Source organism: Phalacrocorax aristotelis, chromosome 1, assembly GCF_949628215.1.
Source record: "Phalacrocorax aristotelis chromosome 1, bGulAri2.1, whole genome shotgun sequence".
Taxonomy (NCBI): domain Eukaryota; kingdom Metazoa; phylum Chordata; class Aves; order Suliformes; family Phalacrocoracidae; genus Phalacrocorax; species Phalacrocorax aristotelis.
In genome coordinates, this window is record NC_134276.1 from 131,307,192 (window position 1) to 131,333,114 (window position 25,923).

A 25,923-nucleotide genomic window follows, 5' to 3' on the forward strand; every position below is an offset into this window, starting at 1 on the left:
TGAGTTTTATTCCACATTCTAAAAAAATAAAGAATTAGACTACAGATTTCAGCTGTAACAAAATATTTTTTAAAAAGTGCTTTCTATCACTTATTTTTAACATTTTTGAGAGTTTATGGATTCTGAAGTGGAAACATTAGCTTATTTTCTCTGATTATGCTATCTTCTTTCATTCCTCTTTATTAACCCTGAAGAACAACTCTTCCTAACTTTATTAATTTTGCTGAGTCATTAGGCTATCTTGCACATGGTGTAAGAGGAGATGACAATAAACGGATAGTGTGAAGCAGAACAGCATGAAATAATTCTTGAAGTTGCGTATCAGTTATTTTATCCATAATCATTAAAAGATCACAAAAGGTAAGTAAAGCAGTACTTCCAGTCTGCTGCAAATACAGTACTGACTTGAGAAGGGGACAGGAAGGAATATTTGGCAGTCAAAATGTGTAATTCTCTTTGCACTGCTCTGTAGTGGAAACTTTTCTGGTGACTAGAAAATAAGAGGTTGACCTAAGGAATGTCTGAAGACCCTGGAACATTTGTAAAAAATACAACAATGGAACCTTTGATATCATCCCCCAAAAAACCTATGTGACAATGAATTACACTATGCTAGTAGTCTTAATATGAAAACAATTTCGGGTGGCAGACAGAGGTAACAGAGAGAACTTGTCCTTATATTACCACATATTTTTGACTTCTAGGAATAGAAATATAGGGAAAAATTGGCAGATGTTTTGCCACCTATTTTTCAGCATAAAGGATGCTTTACATTTTATGGTTACTTTACACAGTATTACTGGGTAATTAAGGCTATCCTCAATACCCTAAGATTGTAGTCACAGGGTCATGGAGTAGAAGTCATAGAACAGGGTAGAAGTAACCCTCAGTTGTCACCTACTTCTTCCTTTCTAATGGTAGAAAAAGTTCAAGTATGTCTATGTCGTTAGAGAAAACCGTTAACATAACCTATTCCAAAAATTTCCAGGACTGGAGGTTTCCTGGCAATCTATTCCAGTGCTTAACCTTGATTAATCTTACTGACATTTTCCTATTGGTTAGCCTGAATCTCTCTTGCAAAAAATTAGTTTACTTCTATTTCTTCTGATTATATGGGTAGCATAAGAGATTATGGGGTCCCTTTAGCTCTTTACAGAAGGCTGTTCTGTCTTTCAAATCTAGATCAAACAAATCCAAACCGAGTTTTTTAATCTTTCCCCACCAATCAAATTTTCTAGACCTCTGATCTTTCTTGGTGCTTTCCTTAGAACTCTCCAGTGTGGCCCACATTCCTCTTGCAGTGCAGCATCTGTAACTGGACACAATACTTCAGCTGAGGCCCTATCAGCCCTGAACGGAAAAGAACTTCACATATGTAGCAGACTATGCTCTTGTTTATTCACCTCAATGTGGTCTTTGCCCTTCTCACAGCAAGATGGCATTGTTGACTTATGTATAGCTTGTGATCCATTGCAGCTCTCAGACCTTTCTCTGCAGAACTGTTACTGTTAGAACTGTTACTCATTCTGTACATATATATCGATTATTTATATGTAACTGTAGAACCTCGCATTTATTCTACTAAATTGCATCCTATTTTCCAGGCCACATCCATGTGAATTTGTCACATTCCCTTTGGATTTTAATCCTGTTCTCCAAAATACTTGCAGACTCATGCAGCCGGGAGCTGTACACACTAATATGGATGCTCTTTCAGAATTTTTATTAACACATCAAAAACAGACTGAAGACATTCTAAACAAAATAGCAAAATGCCTTTTGGAAGAAGAGGAGGAGCTTAGATGTCCTCCTGACAGAATTTTAATGGTAGGGGAATTTTTATGTGTAGGGTTCATTTGTACCACACAATTGTTGTACATTATGTTGAGTGGTTTGGCAACTCCCTACACCACTTTACACACTCATGCTCTTTAAATACCTAGCTAAACTTATTGAAATTAGGTCAGCATGGCTTTTTGTGGATATGGACAGAAATCATGTTGAAACAGGAGCCACAGCATTACTTCATCCACTAGGTACCATGGATGCAGCACAGCTATCTCATATTCAGAGAGTCTTCCAGGCTATTCCTGCAGCTCTCAGTATGTGTTCATTCTTGTCTTATTCTTGTTACTCTCTCTTCTCATTTGTTCTGTAATAGACGTTATCTCCTGTTCTGAATAAACCTGCACTGCATTTAACCCTTCATTTCCATATTGCCCATTCTACCTTTTAAAATAGTTCATCCCAGCTCTGTCAACAGAATTATGATCTCCATTCAACCTCCCTTGCCAAGTGAGCTGAGAATAACACTCATAAACTGCTCCTGAGTATATAGCAAGAGTGATTTTGGGAGAAGTGGCCAAAGTAACCAGAGTAGACAAAAGACCAATTTTTCAAGACATACTTCTGAAAAAGACACAATCAGATCTTTAGACTAGAAGGTGGTGAGTTTTTTCAGGGAAGTGCCCTAGAAAATGGTAACAAGAACTAAAGTTGAGTTTCATGAAATGCCTCTGGAATTGGAAGCCACTACAGTTGGATAGTGTTAATATTCCATGGAGAAAGTCTGAGGAACAGGACAAAAGAGAAAACAGTGCAGAAGAAGATGGCAGACCTGGTGCCACTCGTGTCCTCTACATATCACCCACCATCCTGTGGGATAAGCAGAACATAAGAGGGAGGAATGACTGGGCTAATGGAAAATAATTGGTGATTGAAAGTATTATATGCAGTAGATCAGACTTAAATTTGGCTCAGGGTGAGAACTGGGACATTCTATTAGCGGTTCTTTCTGCATCATTTCAGCCGTACTTGATTAAAGGGGGAAAATGAAAACACTACTATATGCTTTAAACATTTTTGCAGTTAGCCTGGAAAGATATTAACAAGCACATTATCTAGAAATGCTACTCTTTTGTAACTTGAGCAGGTTAAAAAGGGATAGCTTTTTACCATAACTATAATTAAAGAATTTTCCCAGACAGTATATTTTAGAGCACTAGCATTACAGGAGACTTTTATGGACCTGATTGCTTTGTTTTCTGATTACGCCTATTTCAGAAGACTGTCTTTTCCTAAACTGAAGGTGATAACTAAATTGGTTTTAATACTATTCATGTTCATTTCTATCCTTCTCTTAGAGTTTGTTTGTATTTTAATGGTGTCCGTTTCTGGGACTCTGCTGGTTGGAGAAAACAGTGATAAAAAAAGAAATGAGGTTAAATCATCTCAAATAGCAAACTCCTGCACCCTCTTCCACCGTCCCGCTAATATTTCCTCCCATATTTCTTTGAGAACCTTTCCTGTAACTCATACCCTTCCTAGTCTGTGAGACCACTGGATCAAACAAACCTCCAGTGGTTACCTAAAATGTTCTGCCAATAGTTAGCTAATGACTTGAAATAAGCTAGGTTAGTCATTTCACAGAGGGGGAACTGTGACCCATTTCTGATCCGATATGGCCTCCCCCACTGACACGTTTTTATGCCAAAACAGCTTCTAATAGAGGTTTGTGGAAGACGTTCAAGATTAAATGCTGTGCATTTCTGATGCACATGGTCCTGTAATTCCTACATTATTCTGTGCCAAAGTATTCCATAACAGAAATTCAGAATCTGCTTTTGAAATGTCATTCATCCTTTCCAAAGGATTGTGATAGAAATACTTCAGTTATAGGCAAAAGTAACTTCCTCAAGTTGCTGGTCCCTGGCTTGTGATCAGCTGAAAAGACCAAATTGCAGAGCAAGCTTTTGCAAAACTGTCTCTGCTAATTTATTGATTGGACTTGCCAATACAGGTTTTGAAAAGCACAGAAAAGTTCTCCTAATTGGTTAAACTAAAAATTAGTTTCTAAAGCAGTTCTAGTCACTGAGATTTTAATAATGTAACAAGGTGTAACTATAAAGCCAAAATTGACAAAAGTGTGTGGACCACTGCTTTACATCATGGAGTTGTAAAGCCTAGCTTTATTCACAGCTGCCAATATGTACACCTGAGAACAACTCGAAGAATAAAGCATATCCTTAGAAGCACCATAGTTATGAATTTGTTAAGGCACAGCATAAAGCCCTCTGAGAAGAATATATGGTTTTGTTAATTAAGTTTATGTATTTGAATTTTTGTTTGTTTCCTTTCTGTGTTCACTGGGTAATATCTATTCTCTCACCTTTCCTTCTTCTTGCTTTACCATGTCATCAGGTGGTGGAGGGTCTATTTTTCTACGGCTTGCTTTTGTAGAGGGCAGAGACTTTCCTGATTTTTGTTTGACAGACTTATCTTTTTTTCCTGAAGCTGATGTAGCAGGAGAAATTATGGTCGGAGTATGAACAGAAGGGATGTTCAGAATTCTTGCTAAAACAGGATCTGTTTCATCATCTAAAAAAGGGGAAAGCAATATTTTCATAAATCTAGATGACCACATCTTATTTTTTTAACAAGATTTTCTACACTAGATTTTACCTTAGAAACCTCAGTGCAGAAGTTTATTATTTTACATAGAGGGACTGAATATATGAAATTATTTAGACAATCATTACACAGACTGACTACTCGCCAGCCTAAAAGGCATCTTGAAATTATTGTTTCCCACAGGTCATCACTTGTCTCTCAAAAATAGAAAATATAATTTTTAAAATGTTCTTTTACCTCCAGAATACTTAGATAGGTGGAGACATTTTGAGTCTAATATCTAGGAAATGATCACTATTGTTATGTTTTATCATGGGCTGATCCAGCATGGACTGACTCCAGCAGTTTTGCACTACATTGCTCTATTTTGCTATAATGATTCAGAAAGATTCTGATGATGTGGACTTGCTAAGACTCTCCCAATTCTTAAAGGCCAAGCATTAGGGCAGCCTGTTAAACATGACAGGAAGTAGTCATGTTGCCTTCCAAAACAGTTTCTTGAAAATAAAATAAATACAAACTAAGATTTTCTGTAAAACATTTTTGTTTCAATGAACTGACATTTCACTTTAATCAGAAAAACCCGGCCAGCTCTAACCTTAATGCTTTTTTGAAAGAGTTTTTTTTAAATCATCTTTTCTTGCTTGAAGGCAGCCTAAGTCCCACACCTACAACTCATGAAATAGCACCTTGTTTCCCATCCAGGCAATTTAAGCTATTTAATTCTTGTCTCTTTTGGAGAACTTGTTACCCTAGACAGAGCAACTTATTATCCACATCTTAACCACACCCATTTAGATAAGAACTCAGAATACCAGGGAGCAAAACATGATGATCTCAGAAACCATCTTTTGAAAACCTTTTTAAAATAAATAAAGCAAGCTTGATTTGCTTAGTAGTTTCTACAAAGTATGAAGTTTAATGACAAGCCAGTCATTGCAAGAATGTCTTTAGGAAGACTCCAAAATCCTTCTTTGTTTTGGTAAAATTACATTTTAATTCTGTTTCTTCCAATGAACAATATTGTTTAACATGAAAACTGACACATCAGGCAAAGAAAAATTAAATAACTCATTGACAAACTGCAGGCCAGATCGCATTCAAAGAAGGAAAGAAATGCATCTGGAAGTGTGCTAATAGAACGATTCTGGTGTGAGATCACAGCATTTTCTGTAATGCAGATGAAGTGCTAGTATATTTTTGGCTGAAAAAGATAAAAGGTAGGCCTAAACGCTACTATGCCCACTGTTTCCAGAAATATTTTGGCATAGATGTTTTTAGCTCTGCAGATTACAAAATGCAGAGACCACCTTAAAACTAAAGTTCTAAACTGCTAGAAAGGCTGCCTGTATGTTCATTTGTCTTATGAATGATTCTGGATTTCTGGCAACTGCAAAGGTGACCCCAAATTTAGGACTTTAAGGCTATGAGAAACTGTTAGACCATCTGGTGATAAAGTCCTATTTAGGAGTCCATGGATAACAAGCCTTCCACCTCAGTTTTTAAGCCTTCAATCTCAGTTTTTGTCTTGGCACCAGCATTAAGCAAATGCACTGATATCTGAATATATTCACGACCTTTAGCCTGAAACAGAAATTTATATCACTACAAAGATTTTTGAAATGCTCCGTTTCATTAGTTGATGCATGAGAATCTGATGCCTTGTTAGGTGTCTCTGCTTTAATGTACTGAAATTTATGCTGTGTGTTTTTTACAGCTTATTGGAAGTCTGACGAAAGGTGAACCAAGCTGTTTTATTTGTAATATGCTAGAGAAATTCTCAGCTAATCATATAAAATAGGAAAGTTTAAAATTCTCCATGGGGTCCATTCTGATACACATTTATTAGACAGCATGGCCATGGAATAAGCAAGTAGTAGTACCCATCTCCAGGTGGATGGTGAGAAGAAACAGCTGACTAATAAACTCTGACAGAGCTAATGCTCCATTGAGAAGTAGAATAGCTGGAATGAAGGATTCTGAGGCAACTGTCCAATAAAATCGTTAGTGATTGCAATCCATCTTGTCAGGAGAATATAAATATCAATGTGTACTCTCGTGATTTCATCAAGGCACAAAGAGCAAGTGCAAAGGTTCTATAATACCCAGAGAGGAAAGCTCCACAGGTGCTCAGGCAGTGCCAGATTCACAAAGCAATGAGGAGCTTACTTCTAAGTCTGATTGTAAGATGGCCTGAAGTTAGATTTTGGTCATGCTAGAGAAAACAAATAATTCAAAACTTAAACAAATATTAATGTTTAACCAAGAAATTAAAAAGATGCATAAAGCTGGCAAACAGCCTGAAGCCTTTTGTGATCTTAGCTTCCCTAAATGGAAGACAGAAGAGATAAAATCAGAAAAACAATACGAAAAATGAGAGAAACAATAAGATTTTTTTCCAATTGTTTTGAGAAAAACAATAAGAAAAATGAGAAAAACAGAAAAATGAGCATTAGAGAGGTTCCAAAAAATTATTTCCATAATGCAGGGAAAATGAGTAATTTACACCCAATTTAATCAATCAGTGGAGAGAAACTGTGGATTACATGGCATACTGTTCTACATTAGGGATGGGTGGCATATGAGAATAGTCTAAGCCAGAATATTTCTGGTCAGAATTTTTCTGAGTACTTATGATACAAACACCAAAAAGAGGAATTAGGCATGAGCAAGTGATTGCAGAAAAACTGCAAACAATCAAAGAACGGCAGTCAGCAGTGCTACACTAAAGCTCAGTGTGGCAAGGATTATTCTAATGTAGAATAGGATGCTTATGGTAGATGTGAAAAAACCTGAACATCACAGCTGACATGTAGGTGTTTAATTACACATGTGTCTCTTCTATGACAAAATACAAATTTTCACAGTCCATTACACTGCAGATGCTCTCTTGGCCCAAGTTTTAGAAGTCCTTTTTCAGTAATTAATTTGTAAAATGTATTTGAGTAATTAAAACTGATTCTACAGTTGAATGGTTTACCACAGTCCACACAAAGATGCATTCAATTAAATGTTGTCATATTTTAAGAGCTGAAAAATGCTGGGATTGTTTTCTGATTAGAGGAGGGGTTCACTTTTATACGTATGATGGTTTCAGTGGCCTTTCAAATGTAATGGAAACAAAAAGCTCTTGGTAAAAGCACATGCTGTTTTCACTGTGGTTTTGTGAAGCAATTGCTTCCAGTTGGTGAATGTGTTTATTGAAAGGCTGAGAGAAATCCCTCATTATGTCTGTACAACTGTAACCTAAAGTCCAACTCCTAACGTAAAATGAAAGTTCCATAATCACCTATATAAGTTTACAAAAATATTATTTCTTGGAAAACCAAGAAGGTTCCTCAGCAAATCACATTTTCTTTGGCTCAAATTAATTGGCTGATTTTCCTGGGCTACTTAATAACAATACTTGTAAGTTTCTCCCTACACTGCTCTGTTTTCACAGTAAGTAAAAAAGCACAGAGACCTTCCTCCATTTCGAAATCTGAATCACAGAATATTCTTGACAATGTAATTTCATCTCGAGCCTTGCTGAAAATTCCCCACCATGTAGTAACAGCTGCTGAGAAAGGCAGAATTGCATGCAACAAATTATTGGGTTAAGGGGTGTATGGAGAAAAAGAAAAAAAAAATCCCCCTATGGTTCTCAAATATCCTGTTCTATTTGCTTACTTTACCTGCTGTCTTCCCTGTAGGTCCATAATAGCTCAGGGACAGCTGGATTCCATTTTCCAAGGTGGCTGAAAAAGATCCAAACTTGCTCACAGCTTTCTTTTGATTTTTCAATTCTCCTTTAGAAAAAATTAGAATGAATTTTAAAGATAGCAACACATGTCAGAACCACCTGACCTGCAAAGCAATGACTGGTGTGAACAGTGGCATTTCAATGTGGATGACTAACCTGTAAAATAGATTAATAAAAGACAGGGAAAATTTTATTATATACTACTGTATGAGTGGAATGATAGTCAGTTTTGTGATACAGCTGTGATTTTTCATGTAGAAATTGCATTCTAATTAGCTAGATATGTAAAAACATGTTTAATAGCAACAACTAGCGAAAGTCTTTGTGAATTTAAACTGCAAAAGAACCTAGTCCTGGAGTCAAGGATCCTTGTTTCTGTTCCCTACTTGGCTGACAAGAATGCTGAACTGCTCATTTCTATCAGGCATGGCCTATGCGGTAATAAAAGTCACTGCCTCTCAGGTACTGTCACAGGCACTGTATCTTGAGAAGAAAGTAAAAGAAAGGAGAAAAAGTTGAGAAATTAGATCCAATGATATGCCTGGCATTTGTGAAAGCAGATCAGGAGACAAGCTCACTTAGGGATGCAGGACAAGATGTCATGTGATGAGTGCTTGATCCTTGAAAACCATGTGGCCTATGCACAGTAAAACCTCTGAGACAGTGACACTGGGTCCTCCCTTGCCTCTAGTTCAACTCCTACTGCCTTAAAGGAAGAGTCTGCCGGTAAAAGGAAACCCTTGGGATTTCCAGTATGGGGAACAGCTTCTTAAAACTGTGAGGAGCAGCAGAGAAGACTACAAAAGAAGGTTAAGGCAGGTGCCCAACACCTAGCCATCTCCCAGTTCTTTCATCAACAAGGCACAGATGCTGAGACTTTGTCTGCTCCTATTTACTGTCATTGCAATGTTTATCAGTGACTACCACCTGCAGCATGCTGTTTTGACATTTTGACTGCATTAAAAGCTCACCATTGTACCGTTCAGCTACTGCCAAGTATCAGAGTGGATTAATTCTTCTCTTCCTTACTGCCTTTCTATAACGTACTCCTGCCTACACAGGAGGAAAGCCTCTCACTTGTGCCAAATGAATACAACTTGCCTCAGATGCTGGCACACTGGTGATTTAAAAGTACTATTTGGCAGACCTCAGATTTCAGAAGGGCACAGAAGAAACATCTTATCTGCAGAAGGGATGCAAATTTTCTATTAGACAACCTACAATTACATCAGTGGTGGCAGCTGAAGCCAAGGAGAGGAGCAAGGGCAGGATGCTTTCTGACACTGATGAAGATAAAAAGAGCTAACACACCTAAAAAAGTCATACTCTTCCAATACTCTCCTGTTCAGTGAAGGCAATTCCATAGTGTTTTTTGCAAACATATATACAAATCATTATGGACTGGATTCCTTCTTGGAAACACTTTCACCTGGGTTCAGAAAGGATTTGGATTCAATGCTTTCTGAGTGTTAGTAACACGTCAACCAGCACTAGAAGCTGCTGAACTGCAGAAAGATCTGTTTCTACAGCAAAAGTCTTGAGGACGCACTAGTGATATGGTCACCTGACCCACAAATGGAGGTACAGTTCTGTGGGGGAAATCTTCCCTTTCAAGGGCAGACATTTATTCTGGTCACAATGGACATGATTCAGTTTGCATCATCTTAGGCTTTCCCAGGCCATGTTAAAACCTGAAGGAGTCCTCTACTAAATAAGAAAATTATTTTCTTAAGGAATAGTGACTCTTTTCATTGACTTCCTTGCTTTGGAAAAGAGACTGGTTTGCACCTGTTGACCTGTACTGTGGTTCTACTTCTTTGTAAGATCTCTACATGGTGTTTAAGTCAGCCAACTGTATTTTTACTTCTGTTTACAGAACGCTGATTTTATTTACTCTCTGCCATTAGTAGGGATTTATTTTATCTTAGTTGATAAGGTTTGCATCCAGTTACTAAATATGCCAAACCATTAATTCTTTATATCAGTGATGTCAATCCACTAACCTGATCTAATTTTCTGTTCTTCATTAATTTCTTGCACTTCAATTTCTTTTAAGTTTTTCTTGGGGTCTGTGATATGAATGAAGAAATTGTGGTTGTCTTTTATCACTTTCACCTTTACCAAAGTTAGATCTGCAAAGCAACGGGATATTATTATTGCTCCCACCAGGCTTCAGGACTGCCCCACACCCAAAAAAAACCCCTACACCTGCAACTATAAAGCACACAAAACCCAAAATTGCTCAGAAGTGGACTGAATTGCTTTGTGGTTGACCAAGACGACAAAATTAAGGTTAAATGAATTTAGACTAAATATTCAAAAACTTCCTGACACTAAGATCTGAGAGGCTGCAGAATAACCCCATTGCTTAGATATATTGCACGTCACTGGACAAATTATTCGAACATGCATTCTTGGAGTACCATGCATTGGTTGCCATGGAACAGAGAAATATGAACAGATTTTTCTCAACTTCTAATCCTCTGGTACTTTATTTATCAATTGTTAACATACTACAGGAAAACATAAACACTAGTAGTGATAGAGGCTAATACAGAATTACATGGTACTCTCACAATGTCTTTAACTGAACTTCTACTACCGAGATGTGAAAGTGCATTTATGGATCAAGAAACTATGCCATCAGTTAGTAAATGAGTCAAAGCAATGCATAAAGAATTAAAGAATCACCTTTTACAAACTCTATCTTCTCTACTTGAATCTGTCCTCCATCAGATGGGAAAAGATATCGAGTGGTTCCTGATACTTGAATGAGATCCTCCCCTGTATTGTAGCCAAGAAACTGGAAAAAAGAAGTTTTAGATTATGCATAAATGAGAAAGAGCGAGCCATGAAAGAGGCAAATGAAGGACAGATCATCAGGTGTCCACTGTTCCCATCAACATTTTTTGCTTAGATGTTTAACTAATGTAATAATGATTTTAACAAATAGGTAGTGTGTTATTCTCATATCCAAATAATTTCTTAGTTACTAATTGAATAACTTGTTACACATGAGAGCAGAATCTGGTCCTTCACTGGTATGGAGCCATCATGGAAACTGAAGAATAGCAAGTAGACTGGTGGCTTAACATATAATCACAGAATCACAGAATGGTAGGGGTCGGAAGGGACCTCTGGAGATCATCTTGTCCAACCCCCTTGCTTGAGCAGGCACACCTAGAGCAAGGGGCACAGGAACGCATCCAGGTGGGTTTTGAATGTCTCCAGAGAAGGAGACTCCACAACCTCCCTGGGCAGCCAGTTCCACTGCTCTGTCACCCTCACAGGAAAGAAGTTTTTCCTCATATTCAGGTGGAACTTCCTGTGTTCCAACTTGAGCCCATTGCCCCTTGTCCTATCATTGGGCACTAATGAAAAGAGCCTAGTCACATCATCCTGACACCCACTCTTCAGGTATTTATAGGTATTGATGAAATCCGCCCTCAGTCTTTTCTTCTCCAGGCTAAACAAACCCAAGTCTCTCAGCCTTTCTTCATACAGGAGATGCTCCAGTCCCCTGATCATCTTAGTAGCTCTCCACTGGACTTGCTCAAGGAGTTCCACACCCTTAAACTGGGGGGCCCAAAATTGGACACAGTACTCCAAATGTGGTCTTATCAGGGCAGAGTAGACGGGGAGGATAACCTCTTTCAATCTGCTGGCCACACTCATTTTAATGCATCCTAGGATACTGTTGGCCTTCTTGGCCACAAGGGCACAGTGCTGGCTCAGGGTCAGCTTGCTGTCCACCAGCACTCCCAGGTCCTTCTCAGCAGAGTTGCTTTCCAGCAGTTCAGCCCCCAGCCTGTACTGGTGCATGGGGTTGTTCCTCCCCAGGTGCAGGACCTTGCACTTGCTCTTATTGAATTTCATGAGGTTCCCCTTGGCCCAGCTCTCCAGCCTGTCCAGGTTTCCCTGAATGGCAGCACAGCCTTCTGGCATATCAGACACTCCTCCCAGCTTGGTATCATCAGCAAACTTGCTGAGGGTACACTCTATCCCATCATCCAGGTCATTGATGAATATGTTGAACAGGACTGGACCCAGCACAGACCCCTGGGGAACACCACTAGTGACAGGCCTCCATCCAGACTCTGCTCTGTTGATCACGACCCCCTGAGTTCTGTTGTTGAGCCATTTCTCAATCCACCTCACTGTCCACTCATCCAACCCACACTTCCTTAGCTTGCCCGTGAGGAGGCTATGGGAGACAGTGCCGAATGCCTTACTGAAGTCAAGACAGACAACATCCACTGCTCTCCCTTTGTTGACCAGGCCAGTCACGCCATCGTAGAAGGCTATCAGGTTGGTCAAGCATGATCTTCCCCTGGTGAATCCATGGTGACTACTTCTGATAACCTTCTTTTCCTCTACATGCCTGAAGATGACCTCCAGGATGAACTGCTCCATCATCTTTCCAGGGGTGGAGGTGGGGCTGGCTGGCCTATAGTTCCCCAGGTCCTCCTTCTTGCCCTTTTGAAGGTTGGAATGACATTTGCTGTCCTCCAGTCCTTGGGCACCTCTCCTGTCCTCGAGAGGACAGGAAGGAAATGGGAAGGAAAGAAAAATTCTGGCCAAGTGCAAAGATACAAAGTACAATGCCATGGGATCAGATAAAGGGCATATAAAGATTCAGCTTTCCACCCTCTAGATTTTGGAATTCAGACACTGTAAATCTGATTTTTAGATTGCTGTGCCTTCCAAAGAGCCACAAATTGGCATAAGTTAGGTGAGTGTACTCAGGTTCAGACTGAAATGTTGTATATCTCCGAGTCTGAAGTCTATACTCAAGCAAGTTTAGACTAAAATATATTGACCTACACAAGTTTTGAATGCAAGGCTTTGACGCTGCAAATATAAAGCAGTGCAAACTGCCTAAAAACCGTTTGGATACAACTAGTGAAGAGCTCCCTCTAAGAAATTTCCCTCTATTAATGTAACAGGCAGAATAGCTGCCTCCGAGAACATGAATTTTGTAACAGGAAATGGAAGAAACAGTGAACTCCTTTTACTTGATTTCCAACGTAGACAGACAAAAGTTCAACTAGGTCTAGCAGCCCCTGAATATGGGATTTGGAACAGGTCTTTACATTCCCCTTTCCTACCCTCTCCTATGAAAACCACATTTTTAGGCAAAATTAATCCCATACATGTATTTTTTATGGACACAAAACCACGATCAACTTACCTTTGTGTTCATGTCATATGTGCCAAAACCCATCCAAGTTAAATAGTCTTGTGTATGATAATCTTAAACATTAGAAACTGCTTTCCAAAACTTTTAGGAAAGGATCTGCTGCTAAAATGATGGAGTTGAACAAGACCTAGTTAGGCTTAATTTTCTCTGAACTCCAATTTCACAACGGATAATATCTTTGCTGTAATCTTGACTCTCTGTATAAATAGTTAGTGCTTTCCTAAAATGGTGCAAGGTGCAATAATATGACTCCTTACCTTATAAACTTTCTCAGAATGTGGTTCTGGGATGCTGGGATCCTCCTGAAGTTTAGGGGCTTTTGCTGGCTCATCTTTAAACTTCTCTTTGGAGGGTTTCTGGTTGGAACCTTTACTTTCTTCATGTATTATTATCTCCTGTCCTTCCTTTTTACCTCTTGAATTTTCTTTTTTTCCTTTTTTTGCTTCCATAAGTTGTTCTTCCTCTAGAAATCGGTCCTGCTCTTCCTTCCAAGCCTATGTAGTATGTTAGGAATTCAAATGACTGCAGTTCTCTTTGTATTACAAGATATTTCATATGTGCATGCTGAAAAGAGTACAAGTAAGCAAACTCAAAGGAACCAATGTTCTAAGCCACTCTCACTCACATGTTTTCCAAATGTGTCGACAGTTTTACAATATTGCACACTATATTTTGCATAAAATTACTGACTCATTCAATCCATAGGATCAGTCATTCTTGACCACAGGAGGTATATCAAATAATTATTTGTATTTTACACATTCAGTAATAAAAGGATTATTTTGTTGTGGACTTTTCCACAACATGTTTATCATGAAATCAGAATGCATCACTGGCATTATTTTATTCCCAAAATGCAACTGTGGGACAAACTGATTTTATTCTTCTACAGAAAGAAGAATGAGGTATCAATGCCCAGAGTTAGAATTACCAACTTTTATCAGGAAGACAAGAGACATCCAAGATTTTCCAGAGTATTTAGGGCTTTGTAGCATTTTATAGTCTAAGCATATCAAAGCACAAGCATTTATGTGGAAGAAATGGCAAGCATTCACAGTTACAAGTTAGCATTAGCCTAACTTGAGCCATGTCATCTCAAGTTGAGTACCCAGGAATTGGTGAGGAGTCAAAACAAAAGCAGGTGAGTACAACATCAATTAAGCTAGATTTGTGCAGATTAATGGACAGTGCCAATGCTAAGACTTAAATGTGTGCTTAGCTCCTACCTTAGCCAGAAACCTACTGTGTGAACCTAGCTGACTCAATCTGTAGTGCACGACCGTGGTCTACATCTATAAAATGGGATTCCCCATTTCCATCACAAGGGAACTCTGAGGTACCATATTTACATTCCTTACTTTCAAAGAGATGTAGATAGTGAAAGTAGAACTTGGGTACGTAAGTAGTTCCATGAACCTGGATCTTATGCTTTCAAAATTTATAACCAGAAAACTTCAATGACAAGTAGGATATTATCCATAACTCTCATTTCCTAGTTCTGCAATTATGAATTGCTTTTGGAATGTCTAGTCTAATTCCATTCTTCCCTTAAGAAAATAACATAACATAACTGAATCAATAAGAAATAAATTAAAGAAGACAAGAAATAAAGTATACAAAAAATGGCCAAGAGCAGAAAAACTAAGAGGACTAAGTCAAGTCTACGTAAGAATGAAGGCTTACCTTCCTGGGAAAGCAGTGTTATTTAGTCAATTTCAGAAACATACATGTTTTTGCCTTACCTTTAGAGAGCCTTCTCTGATAAAAGGACTTCTTTCCTTGTTGGATTGGGATTCTGGAATAGTCTCCGCTACGCTCTCAGGTCCTAACATGCTACCTTTGAGAAATGAAAGGGGAATAAATGAGGTTATAAATATATGAAAATGTAATAGTTTTTTTAAATGGAAAAATAAAAATAAAATAATTGCAAGTAAATAAAAAATATATATTTGTAAATAGTAAAAGTATAAAAGTAGAATAAAGAAATTGTTAAAATATTTTTGGAGAGAAAATAGAAAGACTGTTCAGGTTAGAAGAAACTTGTCTAATAACTAGTATTACTTGATAGTCATAACTGGGGACCAAATATGCTTAACAATATGTCAACATATTTAAAGAGTCACTCTGCTTCTTGCTATTGAAGGCTTTGCTCCTGTAACAAGATTTTTTTTTTATGCAGATGAGCAATGCTGAATAAACAATAAGCAGTATTTATTATTTTTGCTACTACCACTGTTCCAGAATTCAGATCCAGTGCTTTAACCAGCCCACCAAACACCAGAACAAGCTAAATACCAGGATCATAGATATTACAACCTTTCAAGTAAAAACAGTTAATAAATGCTGTCTGAACCCTCAAACCTTCACTAAATAAACACCATATCCCCTGTTTACTATTAGGGCTTTATAGCATCTATCACTCATGAAAAGGGTATAGATAAACCCCTATCAAGGGTTTTATATTGCGGTTGGATAACTAATATTAACCTGCTAGAAAAAACAAATTAAAGTACACTATCAGAAACTTCTACTTCAATTACTTTGTATTAAAAAGTAAGAATTGCAGTGTGGGCTACAACACTGCCAGTGAAATTGAAATCACCTACATACACTGTTGCCCATCTGCACATCCCAGCTAGAGGCGATTATCTCCTTTCAGCAAGTAAACTTCTGTCTGAATCATATCTATCATGAGGCACCAGATGGGCAAGACTCAATCTAGTTCCTGTGACAGCTAGATAGGTACAAATTATGCTTTAGAAGTCATAACCATCCTTTCAGTTTCCAAACTATGATCAGACATGTAACTGGGCTGAGGAATAACATTCCTATTTTTGTAAACGCTAATTGCTAGTACTAGAAGGTTTCGAAGTGCGTTCTTAAAGAAGGTGAACAAAGCAAAGGCTAAATATCAACAAACGATTGTTAATACCATTTAAACACACAGACAATTTGGACAAAAGTTCTCTTCTGTCAAAAGGGGTTTTCAGATTTTGCTACCTGCTCAACAGTTACTGTATGAACTGCTTACAATTTTTGCTATCCAAAATGTTGCTTGTAATTAAAGTTTGCTCTGCTGTCTAGTCAATTCCAGTTTCCAGTTTTAGCTTCTAGCCCTCAGCTTCTGACTTCCAGCTGTTATCCTGCCCTTTTAAAAAGGAATTTTCCTGAACCACGTTGCCAACTGCAACTACTGCTCATATATTCACATGTTCAGTCATCTAACCAGAGATTCATATTTGTATGTAATCCTTGAAGTAATTCCATTAAACAAACACAGGTGTTGTAAATGTAACTTGACATTAGAGGTCTCAGTTTTCAGAACAGGGGATGATGCAGAATATTTAAATATGTGTATTTAATTCACATCAAAACATATTTAAGTCTATACAGATGACAAAACATGGTTATCCTACGAAAAAATATATGCAATTCTACTCTGAACAACTTTGGGTCTCAACACTCAACATGAAAGAGGAATTTCCTAGGATAAAACAAAAAGATGCCCACTTTTGGTTTTCTCAGGGAAGCCAATTTTTTTGACAGCACATGCAGACAATTCAAAAGGTCCTTCTGCCATGGCTTTTTCCAGTTTAAGAGACTATTTCCTTACCCATTTTCTCTTCTTGGTATTTGACTTCCTCTTCTTTCACCCAGTCTTCTATTGAGTTGGCCACCAGCTCAAGATAGTTCCTGAAAAGCACAACATTTCTCTAATTACCATAATACAGTTTTCACTAATATGATTTCAGGTCAAACAAGATCACTTGGCTTCTCAGCTTCTTCTACAAATATTATTCTATAACCTTTGACGGAAGGCTTGCATTTGATGGGGTTTCACTCAGTTTTTACAGGTACTTTTGCCCAGCTGGTATTTGCTTGATATATTTATGTTTGGGATTTTCGTTCTCCTTTCTGTACAGATATGAGAAATTTGTCTTCCAAAGAATGCCTGCCTTCAAAGAAAATCCAGAAAGTCAGAAAACAGAGACATTCAGTTTAAGAAAGGTTGAGACTAACTCTCCTCCTCACTGTTTAACCACCAGGATAACTTATTTGCTTAGCTGCTCTTAATTTATATTGTCTTTTAGAATATCCTTCGTTTGTTCTGCAACTGTGGAAATGTTATTCTATCTAATTTTTAGCTCTTCTGTATCAGTATGACAAAAAAGGTGCTTGGAAATTGTCATCCAAATCCAGATTCAAGAGTGGACTGTAGCCTGGCATAATTTTTGAATATTCACAATTAACAGTTGAAGTGAACACTGAATAACAAATTGATCCACAGCTTGCAGCTGGTATTGATAGTTGCATTGTCTCATCTTCCAAAGGTGTCAGAAATGACTGCTATAGTAGTTCATTGTGAACAACTGCTTCCAAGGCAGGATGAAACCCGCAAGTCTTATATGCAGTTGCCACTCAACCCTTGCTTGGAGTGTTACCTTAATTCTTTAAAGTGAAATTCTACCTGTGTGCAAAACTAAAAAGGGCTTTTAAAGAATGCATGAAGTTCAGTTGTTGTGTCTTCACAATGCTTTCCACCTGTAAGTTCAAGATGATTCAATTGTACCCAAAAGCTCTGTATGCATTAATTTTTGGTTGTGAACATGTAGGCAGGACAATCAAATCTTGATTTCATGACAGTTTTAAAGCTCTTATTGCAGTATTACATTGTATGACCAAGAGAACTAACATGTAGGCTATCTACACAGGCTGGAGATGTGTACCTCTAAGCTGTACATAAAGTGTATACAAGTCTCTCTGAACTCCTGCAATGTATGCGGAGCCTGCTTTGGGAAATGTGCATGGAGAAACTGTGGACCATTTACTCAGTAGGGACTAGGTGACTCGTCTTCAGATAGAACCAAAGCTATAAAAACAAAGGTGTTGAAAACAAAAGGCAAAACTAGGCTGGAACCTAGAGTTGCCAATATTGGAATAACTTGAAGATGAATATACGTTATAAATAAAAAAGAGATTATTCGTGTGGAAAATATTTAAGGGCAACGAAACAGTCATTCAAAGTCAAAAATACACATTCTATTAATATGTATTCTGATGTCACTACTGCCAATGTCTGACTCAGAATCATTTCTCAGAAAGGATTATTCTTTTCCAGTAACTTGTGTAATGTGTTTACCATGAAACAGTAAACAAATGTCATTAACTTTGAGCAAAAGAATAGTTTTGATAATGTCTGAATTCATTTGGCCTCCTGTTAGAGTGGCCACTTATCCTAACCAGAGTTGAAATGTCTTACATGCAAGTATGACTGCAGATACATGTGTACCTGCCTTTGGATCCCCCTAGTCAGCAGTATCCATTGGATTTCATGGGCAGCCTCCTGCTGCCTACCCTTTGAACAGCACAATTCCCAAATTTTGGATGTTCTACATGAACTACATGACCTGATATCCATAGAGAAGAAGGAAGGGTAACTGGGATCTCCAGGAGCAAAAGCTGCTGCAACATAAGAAATTTAATTTTCCCCTTGCATGATAATTTGCTTTAACAGGACCCACTATAATTAAATCATTAGCAGGTAACAAAAGTATATTCCAGAGAGCAACTATGGAACAACCTACAAAGTGGGTCTGTGGTCTATAAGATGTCACAATAAAAAAGTAACAAGCGAAGACAGAGAACTCCTAACAGAGAGACAGTCAAGCACAGTATGTGTTGTGTATTTGTAATTCTCCTGTAGTGAATGTGTGACCCTTAAACATATCCCAAAAATTAGAACGACAATAATTTTAATAAAAAGAAAAATCAATAAATTTACTAAACTCATCAGGAGCCAGTTATTTCATACAAAGGTGAAAAACAGTATACTACTGCTTAATTAGTAAGTAGGGTTTGTGCCTGTTTCTGGCAACTCAAGCAGGATCTGGAAGCTAATGCAGGCAACAGCTTGAAGTACTCCAGGTATTTAAAGGCTGTCTTCCACAGAAGTGTTACGTTGCTCGGAAACAAACACTAGCAAATATTTAGGATACTTTGTCTGGAAATCTTAAATATATTTAGCAAAAAGGTTGAATAAGGACAGAAATTGTGCTGATTGTTTTGCAGAGAAAAGGCACGTACAGATGCTACATAACAGAAGCAAATGAGAGCCCATAGCTCTTCAAAGACACTAAGTAGCTTACATAGCAGTGACATTGAATATTTCTATGAAACAAGAGCAAAGCCAAACTTTCTTGTTAGCTTTCATGCCAGTTTCTGTAAGAGCACCTTCCTGCCTTGAAACAGAACCCAGTGAAGTGTCACTGAACAAAGACAGCTTGCCCCAAGCAGAAGCTATCTTTAATATCTAAGCCTTGTTTCCAGTTTCCAGTGTATGTGGAAGGGTAAGAAGGAAGAAGCATATAGCTATTCCATCCTTAACTAAATTATAATGCATCTACCAGAGAACAAGCTTCATTCCTTCTTTGGATGTAAAATTAGCAACTTTTGGTTTACAGGTATCAAGAGCTGTTCCCATCTTTCAACTGGCCTTGAATTGACTATTTCAGTGCTCTTTCAAGGTGACCAGCCAAATTGTTCTAGGACCCCACAGACGAAGAGTTGTTGCTTCAAGGATAAACACTTCCTGAGGAGGTCTGGTTCCTCACTATCTGCTCCTCCAGACAACATGCCAACATGCCATTGGAATGAGGCGTTACTCAGTGTGTGTAAACACCAAGTGACGTCTTAGATGTACTAGGACATGTGACCTGGTCTCCAGTGTCTGTTCCAAAAGAGTATGGGTCTCGCGTCATAGGTGTCAGCCCTGTGCGGACATTTCAGATACACCAGGCAGCTAAGCTGGCACCAGGTGTTTTACGTTTAAGCAACCCAAATCAGGCCCTTAATGTCCAGTGCCCCAAAGAAGAGTAAGAATAGCTGGCAAAGCAAACAGCTCTGGGCTCCAATAGACTTGTAAAACAGACTTTGACACCATTCACCCTCTGCCTGGGTCTATCTGAATGCAAGACCCAGGTTTACTTGAACACACCATCTCTCACTATCTTTTGGGGAAGATTTCAGCTGTTATACACATGCAAAAAAAATGATTGACCAGACATTTAGTGGATTTGCCCAACCACAAAACAGCCAGCATTTTCTAGAGGGAACTTTTGTGTTTCTGCTGGTAAGTCTCTTCTGGCTCTGGTCCCAGTCACTGCTAATCACAACACCCATTTTTAATGGAAAATAATTTAAGTCCAAGCGCCTGGAAAGCTGAGATAGATTCACACAGAGTTCCTTGACTGAGAGCAAAAAGGTACAAAATACAACACAAAATAAGTCTTTAGGAAGGCACACTTTTCCTATTAGCATTCAAACCTGTTCAAATACATAGGTACCAACAAAAGTTGCTATTAAAAGATTCCCATATTCTGATAAATGAGGCACAGCACTTAGAAAGGGATGCCTGCAGACAAGTTGGGGGGCCTCTAGAGGCAGGTGTTGTCCACTGGATAATTTGCTTGAAATTCTTTTTGATAAATCAAATCTAATTAATCCACAGAGCACCAAAGTGACATGGTTAAAGACAGCTCAATTAAAGTTAGCTCAGCTGTCTCTCCATGGCATTGTAGCTTCTTTACATATCAGTACACGGACACATATTCTATTCTCAGTCCATTATTTGGAATAGCAGTTGGATCCACATAAACTATATTGCTCTTTCAGTGCAAAAATGTATTACAAAATGAATAGGTCCACTGACAAAACCTCTATTGTGGACACATCATCCACTTGCATACTTCTAACTGGTAAGGAGATAGTGACAAGGAATTAAGAACGTGGTATTCTGTGGAAAAAAAACTCCCCCACACGTTCTAATGTATTCTAAGGGTTTCTAGCTTTTCTTGAAAATTTTTCCTAGTGATGCTCACCCAATTTATGTGTACATAGTTGAAAAAAACTGGCAATTATATTCTTAGAATTTTCTTGTTCACGCCCCTCACCTGAGGTGTCCTTCAACATAATTTTCTTTATGTGGATATCCCTAATATGACTTTGCGTGTGTGTGTGCATTATATGTATTTTTATAGTTTGTGATAAGGAGCTACATACAGTTACTGCATGGTCCTCCTTGCTCAGAAAAGCTTTGTCTGAATAGAATTCTTTTGATATAGCACTGTTCTCCACCTGTGTGACTTGATTTCTCATGTGTTATGTCATGGTATCTTTTAATTTCAAAGCTTTGCCCCAAGCATAGTCATGCATGTTTTAATTGAAAATGACTGTGAATGAGACATGAAAGATAAAATCAGTTACCTGAATCCAACATTAGAGTGCAATGCAATATCCCAAGTCTCTTGGCAGAAACGATACTGATTCATAGGATTGTGAAGAACCATTAGCAAAGAGTTATCTTGGGTATGATAAAAGGAATCTATACATCTATATTCTTGGGATGCAGTATGAAGAACCTGAAAAGGAAAGAAATAAAGGTACACCCTCCCTGCACAGTAGCATATGCACAGATGCTACACACCACAGCTTTTAGCAAAAGGTGCTTCAGAACTTCACTCTCCTACAAGATACATGCAAAGCATTTGGATTCCAGCAATCTGAAGCGTTCAGGCAGGTGGAAATTAAAACTCCACTGCTATTCAATATTGAGAACAGGCAGTCACTATGCTTCACCTTCTGAGACTGACCATGAATTAAATAGTTCAGCTAAATAATAAACAAATTAATATAAATATTAAACAAATACTTAAACAATTTAAATTATGACGTATTTAATGTTTAATAAATAATAAAAGAACTATGATATACCAGGTAAAAAATAAATTTACTTTTTTAGCTCAGTTAAGTTTACTTGCTATTCAATTTGCTATACTATGACCTGCACATCTCTGAGATTTACTGTGTTCTACATTATTCCACTCTGTTCTGTACTGCCCCATCGTTTTCAATGTTTACATTGTCTTACATAAGTTTGTTACTATAACTTACTTTACAGTTATAGCTAGAAGAAAGCTTTCTTTGACACTATTATTTTTACAGAACTATGCAACTGAGGTAAAATTGAAACAATCCCATCTCAAGAAATGTTCTCATTAAGCATTAATATCAGCAAACCTTAATATCAGCTGATGTAAAAATTATGTTCAGATGTGACATGTATAAGGAAATATGGAAATATTCTTACAAAATGTTATTTTTTTCTTGCAGTTATTTTCCATCAGTATCTTTTGACTACAATCACTTATTATTAACAGTTCAGTTATTATTAGTTTTTTATGTTGCTTAAGAAGGAATTCCCCATGTACTGAAATGTATGACCGGAATTTACAGTTGTAATGCTAAAGTGGTACTGAAAAAGTCCAAGCAGCCTTTCCTTCATCCACGTATAGCGCATGTCAGAATCAAACAAGAATTGCAGCATAGGATGCTTAGGACAGCACAGGAGCTAATAATCCACCCCTCCCCGGAGAATGCCTATCAACTTAACTCATCTACACTTGAACTTATCTTTCACATTTGTTCTGCCTTTCTGCAAGATGAATTTTAGTCTTTAGCTTGCAAGATTCTATAAATAAAGCTTGTAGCACTGAAAGGGTGAAGTACCATTACAACAAAATTTTCTATTATTTGCCCATAAAACATATACTGCATAGGTACTTGAAAAGTATGCTTTCACATACAGTGCACTAATGAGTCCTGTAACTGCCAGTGAGGATCACCCCTAAGGGCAAGATCTTTTTGTCTCCATCACACGTTTAGCTAAAAGACTCCCTACCAAAAAGGGCAGCTGCAGTTTGGCCAAACCAGGAAACAAAAGCCTTTTACAAACCAAATTTCACACAAGAAACTGAAAAGCAGCTAGAGAACAATGGGTTTTGGTAAAAATGAAAAAGGGATAAAAATGAATTCATTATCTAGCAAGGGAATAACATGTACTCTGCTACTAAGTCTCTGTACAGCATTCTGAGGGGTGACTGTACGTATAAGATTGTCAGTTCAAAGATACCTGAAGAAGAACATGGGGTTGAAAGTGCTCAGCAAAACTCCAGTCTGTCAAACAACGCCTCTGTGTCTTTTTTATTTCTTCTAAGTTTGGTCCTAGGCCATAATTTTCCAGACTCACCTCAAAATACACCAAAACAAAATAATGACTATCAACATTTCAGTGTCAGTTGTATTAAATTAACTATAATCTTGTTGACTTAATAGACAGCATCCCATGTTGCATCACAGTTAATTGCATAATGCTGCACATGTGTAGACCCGTATGGCACTATTTAATAAAAAACACAATTACTCCCAAAGGTTTTTGGTCTAGTCTTTTTTACAGCAAATATAATCTAAATATTTTTATTATTAGGTTATATGTTTTTGAGTTCTGTAAGCAATTATGAATATTTAAACATGTCCTATGAAGTAATTTTAAAATTGCTATATTTATCCAAGGCTGTATGGCAGGCAGGTGTTTCTGAAGATGCCAAACTACACAGTCTGTTAGCGTGACACAGTTTGGCAATTTCTCTCAATCTCTCATGCTAGTATTTGACCTCTGGTAAACACTGAAACCAGCATAGAATTGTCATTAGTAGCTTCACCAAGACCCATCACCTTAGAACACAAAGAAAGCGATTTCATAGAGCTTATGGCACTATTCGCCAAACATCACACATTTAATATTTTCATGCAGCATTGCAAAGGAATCCCCAGTAACACATCCTTGCACTGATCAGTATCTTCTGCTGTCTCATGCTATAGAGTACAGTTTATTCTGTTCTTTACACTTGCCATATCAGAAATAGAAGGATCCAATTCTTTATTCAAAACAGGATCAGTCAGACCATCTCTTCCATCTTTGCCATTTGTTTCTGTATGTCCTGGAAATTGAAAACAGAATTTTAAGAAACATGCCAGAAATTTCAGCCGTAAACTCTAAGGTTGGAGTGATGCAATTTCCTTAACCTCCCTGATGAGACTGCCATCAAGTTGAAGATTCCTTTTATGACATTAGTCCAACAAATACACGATCAGCTCTGCCACACTTCTTTCCTAAAAGAGCACTTTAAAACCCAGGGACAAGAAGTGCCAGATAGTTCATTTAAAAAATACAAAAGACAGAAAAGGAAAAAAAAGGGCGAAAAAGGAAAAAAGAAAAAAGCAAAGAACTTTTTGTAAGACCCACTTAAATCATCCTCTTATTTGTCCTATGCTGGCCTTGCATGGTCAAAAAGATTAAAAATGCTCTAAGAAGTGTCCTCAAGACTCATACATGAAGAACCATTTTTCTGCTTACTACACAAGAGATCAATAACAAGCATTCCTTTGCACAGACGACATAAAAAAGAAGGCAAAATCAATTTTGACATTTTCATATATTTTTGAAAAATGCAAAATTTTAAACTTAAAATTAATTGGATTTATAGGAGTTCTACAAGCTACTGACAGCATATTACTTCCGCCAAGGATCTGACCAGTCATTCCTGATAAACTATCATTGTTACAGTGGGTACCTGATATGAATAGGATCACATGGAGAATAACTTCTATGTTCTCATAATTTTTTGAAATAATTTATTTTTAATAGAATTATTTATGCACAGAGTTAGTGCAGAGGTCAGTAATATTTGATCAAAATTCACATGTACAAGAAAAATACTCTTCCTGTGAGAAAATACTTTGGAGAGGGTTAATTTCTAAGTGGCTCGTAACCAGCTCAGCTTCCAGACATATATCTGGCTCTCCTTCTATAGGAAATTAGACCTGTTTACTGACTGCCTTTAGAAGATCTGAGAAATCTGAAAGCAAAAGTTTTCTCTTCCAGGTATTTGCTTTAGTGTTGCAGAAGTGATGAAATGTTGGAGGCTATGTTTATAACTGCAATATTTAGTATTGTGACTAGCATAAAAGTAAAATAAACTAACACCCAAAAAGTTCCCAAAATTCAGAAGACAGGCAGAGAAGCAGAATTCACTTCGTCTGCTCCAACCTTCTAAGGAAAGGATCGCATCTAAGCTGGTTGCCTAGGCATCTGTATTAGGAAAGCATGGGCAACGCCATGAATCCGATCCTTCTATCTAAAATGTTCCCATTTTAATATGAATGAGAGAGTTATAATGGCTCAAATGTCACATAGTAACTTGCTAAAATATACTAATTGCACAGGCTGCAAATGAAGTAAGAAAAAAAATTACATGTATGGATGTATGTGTAACTACAATGTATAGCACACCTTTTTAAATTTTCAACATTTTATATCACCTTCTGGAGTCCCCATGTGTAAGTTATATATCCTTTCCACTTCCTAATACTCATTCACTAGTAATCATCTAATTAACCTTATACATCACTTTTAATTTCACTCAGTGGTTGCTACTGACTTTGTAAAGACTCGGCTGCCACCGTAACTCATGGGAGCCTATATTCAGAAAGGTATTTAAGCATGTCTTCAGTACTTTACGTCTCTAAAATATATTTGACATCATAAGCAATAAAACAGTTTTCTAGTAAATACTTTTCTGCAGATATAATTTTAAAGAGTTGCTTAAATGAACTGTTAATGTTGTCATACAAAGTAGCTAGCTTTGTCTTTATCTAATAATCCTACACAGATAGG

The 25,923-nt window shown here is 37.6% G+C and overlaps 1 protein-coding gene across 3 annotated transcripts in view; it reads right to left on the bottom strand.

Annotated features, from left to right (window-relative positions):
• Window positions 1–25,923, bottom strand: part of SPAG17 (sperm associated antigen 17) — a 116,041-nt gene that overhangs the window by 40,317 nt on the left and 49,801 nt on the right. For all 3 annotated transcript variants that reach the window (XR_012662837.1, XM_075107714.1, XM_075107723.1), the window contains exons 15-24: window positions 24,099–24,187; window positions 23,320–23,436; window positions 21,615–21,769; window positions 16,966–17,045; window positions 15,095–15,189; window positions 13,610–13,846; window positions 10,844–10,955; window positions 10,156–10,284; window positions 8,085–8,198; window positions 4,169–4,377 (exon numbers count right to left, since the gene is read on the bottom strand). Coding sequence is in view for 2 of the 3 variants with exons in the window: in XM_075107714.1 (XP_074963815.1) it covers window positions 4,169–4,377; window positions 8,085–8,198; window positions 10,156–10,284; window positions 10,844–10,955; window positions 13,610–13,846; window positions 15,095–15,189; window positions 16,966–17,045; window positions 21,615–21,769; window positions 23,320–23,436; window positions 24,099–24,187 (1,337 nt within the window). In the remaining variant the exon portion in view is untranslated. The remainder of the gene's footprint in view (window positions 1–4,168; window positions 4,378–8,084; window positions 8,199–10,155; window positions 10,285–10,843; window positions 10,956–13,609; window positions 13,847–15,094; window positions 15,190–16,965; window positions 17,046–21,614; window positions 21,770–23,319; window positions 23,437–24,098; window positions 24,188–25,923) is intronic.